Below are 12,577 nucleotides of genomic sequence, written 5' to 3' on the forward strand. Positions count from 1 at the left end.
AGTAGGACAAACCGACAGACAAGTTTGTCCTGCTGTTGGAGACCTCTTGTATCTCCCCCACCTGGGTCCCTGTGGCTGACTGTTCCTCTTTCTGGCTTCCTGGCTTTTAATCCCCTTTCTCCTGCTCTTCTGGCTTGCTTCTTTGGGCGTCCCTGAGTTGTCTCTCCTCACTTGTATCCCTGGGACTGACTGCTCTTCTGTCCGGGTTCAAGGCTTTTATCCCCTTTCTCCTGTTCTTCCAGCCTGCTACTCTGGGTGGGCCTGAGTTTCCTTTCCTCACCTAATCCCTTTGTCTGATTGCTCTTCTCTCTGACTTCCTGGCTTTTATCCCCTTTCTCCTGCTCTTCAGGCCTGCTACTCTGGGTGTCCCTGAGTTGTCTCTCCTCACCTGTAACCCTGGGGCTGACTGCACTGCTGTCCGGGTTCAAGGCTTTTGTCCCTTTTCTCCTGTTCTTCCGGCCTGCTACTCTGGGCGGGCCTGAGTTTCCCCTCCTCACCTAATCCCTTCACCTGATTGCTCTGCTCTCTGGCTTCCTGGCTTTTATCTCCTTTCTCCTGCTCTTCCGGCCTGCTACTCTGGGCGTCCCTGCGTTGTTTCTCCTCGCCTGTAAGCTTGGGGCTGACTGGGCCCCGTAAATATTATAGCCTAGAAAACAGTAGGAGGCAGTTCTGCTCTGTCATATGCAGTTGCTATGAGTTGAAATCAACTCGGTGGCACATAACAACAACATGGTTCATCTGGAGTCCTTGAGTGATGCAGATGATGAACATGCTAACCAAAAGGCAGGAGGTTCGAGTCCATGCAGATGTGTCAGAAGAAAGGCCTGACTATCTACATCTGAAAGATCTTTCTCCTTGAAAACCCTCTGAAGCATGTTTTACTGACACACATGGGGTTACTATGAGTTGTGGTCAACTCAGTGGCTGATGGAAGGGTTCATCTGGATGTTGGCTGATCCAGGTTAGACTTGGCTGAACTTGGCTCTAAGTTGCAAGGTGGGGCCAGGTAGGTTTCATGTGCTGCCCATCATCCTAAAACCAGTGGCTCACCAAGTATCATCACCTTAAGCTGATAAAGCACAATGCCTTTGCTCATATCATGCCTCCTAACTTTCCATCAGCCAAATAAAGTCACACAGCCAAGCCCAGCATCACTAGAGTGAGGATATATACTCTGCCTCTGGAAGGAATGGCAACATCACATGACAGTGGATGTGGGGATGTATGAAAAGATACAAAATTGAAACCAATCATATGATCAATCACATTAAAAATTAAAAAAGAAAAAAACTATTGCTGTTGAGTTAATCCCCACTCACGGCAACCCTATCTGAGAGCACTGTGGGGCATTTCTCCCCTGTCCTATAGTGTAGCTAAGCATGGGAATATACTGCACCACCAGGGTTCACAATAGTATATACCATAAGAGTATTCTATGGTATTCTATATTATACTAATACATACATATATATTAGTATAAAGGCACTGCCATCGAGTTGTATCCAACTCATAGCGACCCCTCCTTGGGTTTCCGAGGCCATATCACTATGGAAGTACATTGTCCAACCTTCCTTCCACGGAGTGGCTAGTGGGTTGGAACCGCCAGCCTTCTGGTTTGCAGTTAAATGCCTTAGGCACTATGCCACCAGAGCTCCCATATTAGTGTAGTATATAGAAGGAAGGTTGGGCAATCCTACTTTCGTAGTGATACTGCCTCAGAAACCCAAGGAGGGGTCGCTATGAGTCGGGGCCGACTCGACAACACATAGCAACAACAACATAGTATAATATATATAATTATTATGATATAGAATCGCATGGAATACTATTATGCTCTATACTATTGTGAACTCTGGTCGTGCATGGTTAAAGGATTTGGCTACTAACGAAGTAATCGGCAGTTCGAACCCACCAGCTGCTCTGCAGGAGATAGGTGAGGCAATCTGCTTCTCTAAAGAACCTTATGGGGCAGCTCTACTCTGTCCTGTAGGGGCACTATGAGTGGGAATATAATATATAAGACAATCTAATACTGTTATGCATTCTATACTATAATACTATGATAATGTAATATAGACACTAAAACTTGTAAGAGCTGGAACCTGTGTAAAGTGGAAACCTGTCAAAGAAAGAAATCTCAATTTTCCTCGAATAGAAAAGTGGTAAGTACACCCTGTCAAAGGCAGAAAGCTTGCCGGATCCAGAAAAACAAGGCGTTCCCGTTGAGTTCCGGCTCTCACAGTTTCCACTCTATAGGAGAGGGAGGAGCGGGGAGCGAGAGTGAGGAACAGAGGGAGAATCTTTTGAGACAAGCACACTAGTTGACTTGGTATTCTAAAGAATTTTTAATCGCTCATAAACTTAAAAACCACTGTGTCCTCATCAAGTGATTGTTTTGATTCCAAGGAACAGACTGCAACTCACATTATTTAAATGCAAAGCAGGAAGAGATGTTGTTAATTAGAAGGGAAAATAAATATTTCCCCAGAGATTCAAGGCCTGGAAACACCGTCTGAAGTAGCAGGGATGTGCTGAGATACTGGTATCAAAGAAAGGGGCCTGGATGCTCGGAGATGAGGGCTGAGGGGAGCAGATGCTCTCTGTGCCTACTCCCCGTCTCCTGTCTTGTCATATGCATTGCCTTCACTTGGGGATGAAACTGTCATCCACCTGACCAAAATGTAATCAGGAAAGTCCATGAGTTTGTCTAATAGCATATCAGGTTTCTCCCCGAAATAGAAAGAAGAAACTTTGAAGTTGTGGCTCCAGGGCCAAGTCTAACTGACCCAACATCATCAACCAAGGTTTATGAAAACAGTGAGACCCGCTCGTGTGCATATCACTTGCAGCTGCTTTTGCCCTGCGGTGGTACATTGACTGCAACAGAGACCATATGGCCTGCAAAGCTGAACTTGTTTGATATCTGATCCTTTACACAAAGTCTGCCCACCCTTGTACAGAAAAGCAGAGCCCTGGTTGTGCAGTTGTTAACAGAAAGGTCGGTGGTTCAAACCCACCAGCCGTTCCATGGGAGAGAAATGTGGCAGTCCACTTTGCTTCCTTAAAGATTACAAAAAAAAAAAAAACTCACTGCCATTGAATTTTTTCTGACCCATAGCGACCTCCATTGGGTTTCTGAGGCTGCAAATCTTTACAGAAGTAGACGGTCCGTCTACTTCTGCAGAGCGGCTGGTGGGTTTGAACCACTCATCTTCCAGTTAGCAGTCAAGTGCATTATCCACTACACCACCTTGGAAACCCTCTGGGGAAGTTCCACTCCATCCTCTAGGGGCGCTGTGAGTCAGAATCCATTCCCCAGCAGTGGTTTTGTTTTTCGTTTTGTTTCTGTAATGATTGACAGCCTTGGTAACCTTCTGGGGCAGTTCCACTCCATCCTCTAGGGGTGCTGTGCGTTGGAATCCACTAGACTGCAGTGGGTGCGGCTTTTGGTTTGTTGTAAATAAAGAAGTTCCTGGTGGTGCTCCATGGCAGTGGTTGCATTTGGTGGTGCAAACAGCTAAGTGCTGGGCTACTAACTGAATGGCTATTGGCTCAAATCCACAGAGGCACCGCCAAAAAAAGTCCTGGCAATCTGCTTCCAAAAGTTCACAGCGGTGAAACCCTGTGGAAGGCAGTTCTCCACTACACATGGGGTCACCATGAGTGCCAGTCAACTTGATGGCACTGGGTTTGGGTTTTTGGAAGTTTGATGTGGATAACTGAGGACTTAGAGAATGGGTAAAAATGTGCATTGGGCTTCTGCCTCTGGTGATGTGTTCGGGAAAACATATTCTGAACGTCTTCTATGCGAAACCCAAGCCTCTGACAAGGCCTGTGTTAACCCTTGTTTTCTGTCCTTTGCCAGACTCCGACCTGAGCATGCGCACATTGAGCACGCCCAGCCCAGCCCTGATATGTCCGCCGAATCTGCCCGGATTTCAGAATGGAAGGGGCTCGTCCACCTCCTCGTCCTCCATCACTGGGGAGACGGTGGCCATGGTCCACTCCCCGCCCCCAACCCGCCTCACCCACCCGCTCATCCGGCTCGCCTCGCGGCCGCAGAAGGACCAAGCCAGCATAGACCGGCTTCCGGACCACTCCATGGTTCACGTCTTCTCCTTCCTGCCCACCAACCAGCTGTGCCGCTGTGCCCGCGTGTGCCGTCGCTGGTACAACCTGGCCTGGGACCCCCGGCTCTGGAGGACTATCCGCCTGACGGGCGAGACGATCCACGTGGACCGCGCCCTCAAGGTGCTGACCCGCAGGCTCTGCCAGGACACCCCCAATGTCTGTCTCATGCTGGAAACGGTGACTGTCAGTGGCTGCAGGCGGCTCACAGACCGAGGGCTTTACACCATCGCCCAGTGTTGCCCCGAACTGAGGCGACTGGAAGTCTCAGGCTGTTACAATATCTCCAACGAGGCTGTCTTTGACGTGGTGTCACTCTGCCCCAACCTGGAGCACCTGGATGTATCAGGTAATTGACACTGGTACTCAGCAGTAGGGCCTTCCCAATGTGGCACCCCAGAGTGGTAGATGGGGTGGCCAACACTTAGAGTCCCCTTCATGCACAGCTGTTAGAGGTGGGTGTAGATGCAGGCCGTCTTCCAGAGAGACAGCCTCTACGCAGTCATGGCATTGGAGGCCAGCGGTATCTTTTCATCAAATAACATCAACTTCCTAGGGAAATTATGGCCACCTTTTGCTTTCTAAATGTGTGTTTCCTCTCCAATAGCCCTGGTAACACAATGGTTAAGCTCTGGCTGCTAACAGAAAGATTAGCATCCTACCCAACAAATCTGCAGGAGAAAACTTGGCTGTCTGCTCCCCTAAATAACAGCCTAGAACACCCCATGGTGCACTTCTACTCTGTCACTGCAGTCACTAAGAGTCAGAATTGAGTCTGAGGCACCCAACATTTCCTCTTCCACAGTCTTCACAGATATTTCAGAGCAACCATATAAGTCACAGGAACCAAATAGCTAATCACAGATAGCTGGATCCAAACCTCTAAGTCACACCCAGTTTGCAAGCTGTCCTTGTGCCAGTTCACTGTTGTCCCACACAGCCTGCGAGCTATGTCTGACTATAACCACTACCCTGTGTGTCCTGTGCTGGCGGCCTCAGTGTGCCCACGTGGATAATAAAACATAAGACATGGGCTGTGACATTTTGGGGGAAGGGGGTGGAGGCATTATTTCATTTGGCCTTTGTGTGTGTTTGTGCCATTTTCTGTTGGGCCTCTTGTTAGCGCTAATGAAATCCAACATGGCGAAATGTCTCCTTACGTTTCACCCTGCCCTCCCCACCCCTGGGTTAACATTGCATCTTTTCTTAAGCGTAGTTTGCAGTTATGCAGTGCAAGGGGATAGGCCCATGGAGTCCAACCATATCCTCTTAAAAATCTAAGGATATCTCAGCACAGCGGCTCTGCTTGCAAACCTCACTGAGGCCAGAAGAGTTAAAGTGCAGACTCACACTTTGGCGCCAGACAGGGATCTGTCCGGACTAACAGCCTTTCTTTATCTCATGCACTACGCAGTCAAAGGATGAACATTCGAGAGGCTGAACTGTGTAAGATGCATCAGGGAGCGAAAGAAACGGACAGCGTGCATGCAGCCTCGGGTTGTTGGGGAGGGTTCGAGTAGTAAGAACCAGTGTGACAGGCGAATAAACAGAATTTGGGATTTACAAGCATCTAAGGTGAATGATCCCTTCCAACAAAATCTGAGGTAAAACCCATGCACTCAGCTTGTTCTCGCTGTCAAAAGCCAACGTCTGCAAACATTTCAGATAACAGTCCATCCTTTTTGGTTGATTCTTTTCTTTGCTTGGAAAGTTACTCCTTGCTGCCTTCACTCAGATGGCTTCCTGACAAAACTAGAGTCACCGTATGTTCAGTTAGTCCTGAGCAGCTGTTGGCATAAATAAGCAGGAAATGAGGTTTGCCTAGATTTTTTTCCTCCAAGGAATTCTGGATCGAGACATCATTGGGAAGTGGTAGAAACTAGTTCCAAAACTCTGTGATTGGGGAAAATTCACAGCTTTACTAGGTGTTTCCTCTCAGGCAGAAAGAAAAAATAATAATAATAAGGGACTGTGTTCTTTAACATTCTAAGATTGTGAGTGTCACTGGTCTGTTTTATAAATACTTCATTTTGTTTTCCTTTCTCGGATCTAGAAAATGATTTATTCTGGAATCCGACCCCCACCCCACCCCACCCCCCATCTTTGCTTTCCATGTACTCTTATTATAGACTGCTCAGAAGCTGGGCTCTATCTTTTGGGGTCTTTTTGAATTTTAGTAATACAAATACTCCATTGGCTGTCCCCCGCCCCCCCCAAAAAAAACCCACTGCCATCTAGTCAACTCTGACTCATAGCAACTCCCCCCCCCATTGGGATTCGCAGACTTCAAATCTTTACAGAAGTAGATTGCTTCAGCTTCCTCCCATGGAGCAGCTGGTTGGTTTGAACTGCTTCTGGTCTGCAACCAAATGCCTTACCTACTGCACCATCAGAGCTCCTTATTGGCTCTCTGGGTATGGAAATTCTTGGGCTCCTATCCAGGGTGAGGGGATCCCGCTTGGCCCCTGAACTGTTATTTAAGCCTTCAAGACCTTCCTCTGTGTCAACCTGACACATTTCCACGTTCAAATATATTAGTGCTGCTTCCTCATATGGCCAAGGATTCCTGTAATCTAATGCACAGAGACACAGGGGAGCTCACCAAGTAAAAGCACTGTACCCCAGACACTGGAGGGATTTTCAGCTACATGGACTTTGAAAGACCCAACAAAACATTACATGAATAAATGAATAAGGAAGAAAGGAAGGGAAGTCACCATTGCATCGATTCCAACTCCTGGTGGCCCCACATGTGTCACGGCAGAACTGTACTCCGTAGTGTTCTCAGTGGCTAATTTCTCAGCAGTAGATGGACATGACTTTCATTTGAGGTACCTTTCACTTAGCAACTCAGCATGTTAACCATTTATTTGCACCCTTCAGGGGACTCCCAACAGGACAGGAGGGTAGATTGATTCTCACCACTTCTACAAAGTGCCCACCAGTTTCTAGAAAAAAAAATGGAAGTTGTTATGTTGATAGAGAGAGAGACCAGAATGCTACCAGAGTGATACCACCTATGCCTTGTTCACCTTGGTTTTTACAGGTGGCCATTAATAGTGATCATTTTCTCAATGACAATATAAGCCTGATTTGGAAATTGCACCTAGGGTTTGATTCCCCTGGACGACTTGCCACCTCCTGGCCCTTGAATCTCCATCCACCCCAATGATGTAGAAAACTATCCATCTTGAAAGCTGTCTTGGCAAGACATCGGAAGTCACTGTAATTAGGAGTCAAGTTTTATCATCATCACATATTATCATTTACTAATTGTATATTTAAACATTAATAGAATATATGGAATGCAGCCATTTTCAAAATGTAAAATGTTTGTTGTTCCAAGCAAATTGCAAATGAAAATTGCTTCTAAGGTAGTTCTTACCTCTCTTCCTGTACCAGACCTGCCCAGTGAATCTACTCCATCAGCAGCCTGAGTCCATCCCTCTTGTCCACCTCCCTGGCTGCATCCCTACCTGCACTAACCAATCTCCTTCTAATTGTACCCTTACACCTGCCCTCTACACAACCTCCCAGGAATATTCTCCAACTACTGACCTGACCATTCACTTTCCTGCGTAAGATGTCCAGTGGATCCCCAGCACCTCCAGGAAAATTCAAGGTCCTCAACAGAGCATAAGTTCCTTCATGAGGTGCCCCTTCCCAGGTTCAAATCTCCCCCTATCTTGTGACACATATTCATTGTCCTGCTCTCACATGCATATGAGGCTACTAAAAATACCAAGGCTTGGGTCAGGCACACCCTAGTCTTCAAAGTGACATCGTTGCCCTTTAACCCTTTAAATAGGTCTTTTGCAGCACATTTTCCCAGCACAGTATGCCATCTGATTTGTTTAATGCTACTTCTATGGACATTGATTGAGGATGCAAGTAAGATGAAATCCTTGCTGATTTCAATCTTTTCTCCCTTTATGATGATATTGCTTATTGGTCCAGTTGTGAGGATTTTTGTTTGTTTTATGAAGAGGTGTAATCCACACCGAAGTGCTTCAAGTCCTCTTTGTCTTCAGCATGCAAGGTTGTGTCATCTGCGTATCTCCAGCTGTTAATACGTCTTCCTCCAATCCCGATGCTGCATCCTTCTTCATTATAGTCTGGCTTCTCAGATTATTTGCTCAGCATAGACTGAATTAGTATGATGAAAGGAAACAACCCTGATGAACACCTTTCCTGATTTAAAACCATGCAGTATCCCCTTGTTCTGTTTGAACCACTACCTCTTGCTCTATGTACAGGTTCCTCATGAACACAGTTAAGTATTCTGGAATACCCATTCTTTGCAACATTATCCATAATTTGTTATGATCCACACTGTTGAATGCCTTTACGTGGTCAGTAAAAACACAGATAAACACCTTTCTGGTATTCTTTGCTTTCAGCCAAGATCTAGCTGACATCAGCAATGATATTCCTCATTCTACACCTTCTTCTGAATCCAGTTTGAATTTCTGGAATTTCCCTGTCAATATACTGATGCAACCACTTCTGAATTATCTTCAGCAAAAATTTACATGTGTGTGATATTAATGATATTGTTCAGTGATTTCCACATTCTGTTGGATCAGCTTTCTGTGGACTTGGCACAAATACGGATATTTTCCTGTTAATGGGCCAGGTGGCTGTCTTCCAAATTTCTTGGCATAAACCAATGAGTGCCTCCAGTGCTGCAGTTCAAACACCTCAGTGGATATTCTGTCAATTCCTGGATCCTCCTTTTCACCAATCCCTTCAGTGCAGCTTGGACTTCTTCCTTCAATACCATCTGTTTTTCATCATATGCTACCTCCTGAAATGGTTGAACATTGACCAGTTCTTTTTGGTACAGTGTCTCTGTGTAATCCTTCCATCATCTTTTGATACTCCTGCATCATTCAATATTTAGCTTATGGAATCCTTCAGTACTGCAACTCGAGGCCTGAATTTTTTCCTCTATTTTTTCAGCTTGAGAAATGCTGACCATGGCCTTCCATTTTGGTTCTCTAACTCCAGGTCTGTGTGCATTTCATTATAATACTTCACTTTGTCTTCTTGAGCCACCCTTTGAAATCTTCTGCTCAACTCTTTCTCTTCAGCATTTCTTCTATTTCCTTCATTCAAGAGCAAGTTTCAGGGTCTCTTCTGACATCCATTTTGATCTTTTCTTTCTTTCCCATGTTTTTAATGACTTTTGCTTTCTTCCTGTATGATATCCTTGATGTCATCCCACAATTTGAGTCTTTGGTCATTAGTGTTCAATGCATTAAATGTATTCTTCAGATGATCTCTAAATTCAAGTGGAATTTACTCAAGGTCATATTTTAGCTTTTGTGGACTAGTTTTAGTTTTCCTCAGCTTCACCTTAAACTTGCATATAAGCAGATGACAGTTTGTTCCACAGTCAGCTCCTGACCTCTTTCTAATTGATGATATTGAGCTTCTCCATTATCTGATGCTACAGACAAAGCTGATTTGGTTCTTGTATATTTCATCCAGTGGGATCCATGTGTATTGTCACCATTTATGTTGTTGAAAAAATGTATCTGTAATGAGTAAGTCATTGGTCTTGCAAAATTCTATCATACGATCTCCACTCATTTCTATCACCAAGGCCGTATTTTCCAACTACTGATGCTTCTTCTGTGTTTCCAACTTTCACGCTCCATTCACCCAGTAATTATCAATATATCCTGATTGTATGCCTGTCAATTTCAGACTGCAAAAGTGCATAAAAATCTTCAATTTCTTCATCTTTGGCTTTAGTGGTTGGTTCATTAACTTGAATAACAGTAGTATTAACTAGGAGTTCTGATGGTGCAGTGTCTAATGCATCTGACTGCTAACCAGAAGGTTGAAGGTCAAACCTGCCAGCTACTCCACAGAAGGAAGACTGGCCAATCTACTTCTGTAAATATTTACCACCTTGGAAGACTAGTATTAACTAGTCTTCCTTATAGACAGGTGGATATTATTCTATCACTGATAGCATTATACTTCAGGATAGATCTTGAAATGTTCTTTTTGAGGATGAATGTGATGCCATTCCTTTTCAATTTGTCATTCATAGCACAGTAGACCATATGATTGTCTGATTCAAAATGGCCAGTGCCAGTCCATTTCAGCTCACTAATGCTTAGGATATCGGTCTTTATGCGTTCCATTTCATTTCTGAAAACTTTCAATTTTCCTAGATTCATACTTCATACATCCTACATTCCAATTATTAATGGATATTTGCAGCTGTTTCTTCCCATTTTGAGTCATGCCCCATCAGCAATGAAGGTCCTGACAGCTTTACTCCATCTACGTTATTAAGATCTCCTCTACTTTGAGGAGGCAGCTCTTCCCCAATGGTATTTTGAATGTCTTCCAACTGGTGGGGCTCATTGTCCAGCACTTCAGCAATGTTCCCCTGCTATTCATTAGGTTTTCAGTGTCCAATTTATTTGTAAATTAATTATAAATTATTCATTTCTAAAATCATACAAGAATACCAAAATAGTCTCACAAAAACTGAGATAAGCTAGTATTTCATCTATTTGGGACTCTGTTTGAAGTCAAGGTATATATTGCCCTAGCTCTGGTGGTGTAGTGCCTAAGGCACTTGACTGCTAACCAGAAGGCTGGCAATTCAAACCCACCAGCCACTCCTCAGAAGGAAAGGTGGGCAATCTACTTCCATAGTGATACTGCTAGGAAACCCAAGGAGGGGTCGCTATGAGTCGCATCCGAATCGATGCCAGTGAGTAGACCAAATATAGGATTCTTCCTGTAGTGCAACAGATCAATATTTTGCTAGATAATTAAAAAGAAAGACATCTTGAACTACATTTTTAGAAAGACGAGTTGTCACAGGATCATGGTAAAAAAGTTCTTTCACAGGCATCACAGATGGACAGCCACTAGCATAGACATATAAATTCAGGAATCACTTTTATAAGACACATAAGTTATAGTCAGCCTAAGGAAAGCAGCTCAACACAAAGGGAGCTCTGGAAGCTAAGGTTGAGGGGTAATAACCACCTTCCACGGAGCCCTGGTGGCACAGTGGTAAAGTGCCAGCCTGCTAACTGAAAGGTCAGTGGATTGAACCCACCAAGCACTCTGGGGGAGAAAGATATGACAGTCTGCTTCCCTACAGATTTACAGCCTTGGAAACCCTATGGGACAGTTGTACTTGTCCTATAGGGTTGCATGAGTTGGAATTGACTCAACGTGTATTGGTTTTTAACCACCTTCCACAAAAGCAGTATTAAAGAGCTCATTGGAGTCATAGAGGCAACTTCTAAGAAGCTGCGTCTTTGTTCTCCAGCACTGAATTTGTGGGTATTTGTCCTTTTTCCTACTGAAATTCTGTCAGTTGATAGCACCTGGGCTTTTTAACCTCATTCTTCCCAAGACCTGAATTTTATATGAGCTTCCCAGTCAGCCTGCCAAGAAGTGGGAAAAAAGGCCCCTTCAGCACCATTGTGCAGCTGCTCAGAAGCTGTGGATACCATGTTGAGAGCCGGGTGCAGGGGGCTGAAGCAAGGCACCTGTTTAGAACTCCAAAGGATCTGAGAAGAGCAGCAAGAGGGTGAAGGACCTACACAAACTGCTTCGTGGAATGAAATAGATACATAGATATATTTATTTATATACTACATAGTGACACAGGCAGGTTAATGTTTATTTATATCTTATAAATGTACGGTGTTATCATTAGCTGCTGTCTGGTCAGCTGCCTACTCATGGTGACCCCGTGTACAGTGAACACATTTCCTGGTCCTGCACCAGCCCCATGATCAGCTGCAGTTCAAACCATGGTGGTCCATAGAGTTTTCGCTGACTGATTTTAAAAAGCAGAACTCAAAGCCTTTTTTCCTAAAATATGCTATAACTATTTATATATTAGGAGTTTGGTGGTGCAGTATGTAAGGCATTTGATGCTGACTAGATGGTTGGTCGTTCAAACCCACCAGCCACTCCACAGAAGGAAGATAGGGCAATCAACTTCCATAAATATTTACTGCCTTGGAAACCCAATAGGGGTCACTATGAGTTAGAATGAACTGGATGGGTTGAATCAGTGGGAGTTGGGGAAAGGGGATTAAAAGCCAGGAACCTGGACAGAGGAGCAGTCAGCCGCAGGGATCCAGGTGAGCAGAGGGAACCCAGGCACACCCAAAGCAGCAGGGCAGGAGAGAGGGAGAAAGGGGATTAAAAGGCCCTGAAACTGGGACAGAGAAGCAGTCAGCTGCAGGGATCCAGGTGAGCAGAGGGAACTCAGGCACGCCCAAAGCAGCAGGGTGGGAGAGTGGGAGAAAGCGGATTAAAAGGCCAGGAACCCAGATAGAGAAGGATTAGCTGCAGGGACCCAGGTAAGGGTGGTACGAGAGGTTTCCAACAGGGAGACAAACTTGTCTGTCAGTTTGTCCTACCATTGTGGTATGTTGATGTGAGTTTTGAGGCT

General features: G+C 45.0%; 1 protein-coding gene across 1 annotated transcript in view; it reads left to right on the top strand.

The window, feature by feature from the left end:
* The window catches only part of FBXL7 (F-box and leucine rich repeat protein 7), a 396,317-nt gene that overhangs the window by 377,002 nt on the left and 6,738 nt on the right, over nucleotides 1-12,577 (top strand). Inside the window, exon 2 of the mRNA XM_007951900.2 lies at nucleotides 3,866-4,477. Within this exon, the coding sequence (XP_007950091.2) occupies nucleotides 3,866-4,477 (612 nt within the window). The remainder of the gene's footprint in view (nucleotides 1-3,865; nucleotides 4,478-12,577) is intronic.

The sequence above is a fragment of the Orycteropus afer genome, unplaced genomic scaffold (genome assembly GCF_000298275.1).
Source record: "Orycteropus afer afer isolate SDZICR_OR568_19922 unplaced genomic scaffold, OryAfe1.0 scaffold00317, whole genome shotgun sequence".
Taxonomy (NCBI): domain Eukaryota; kingdom Metazoa; phylum Chordata; class Mammalia; order Tubulidentata; family Orycteropodidae; genus Orycteropus; species Orycteropus afer.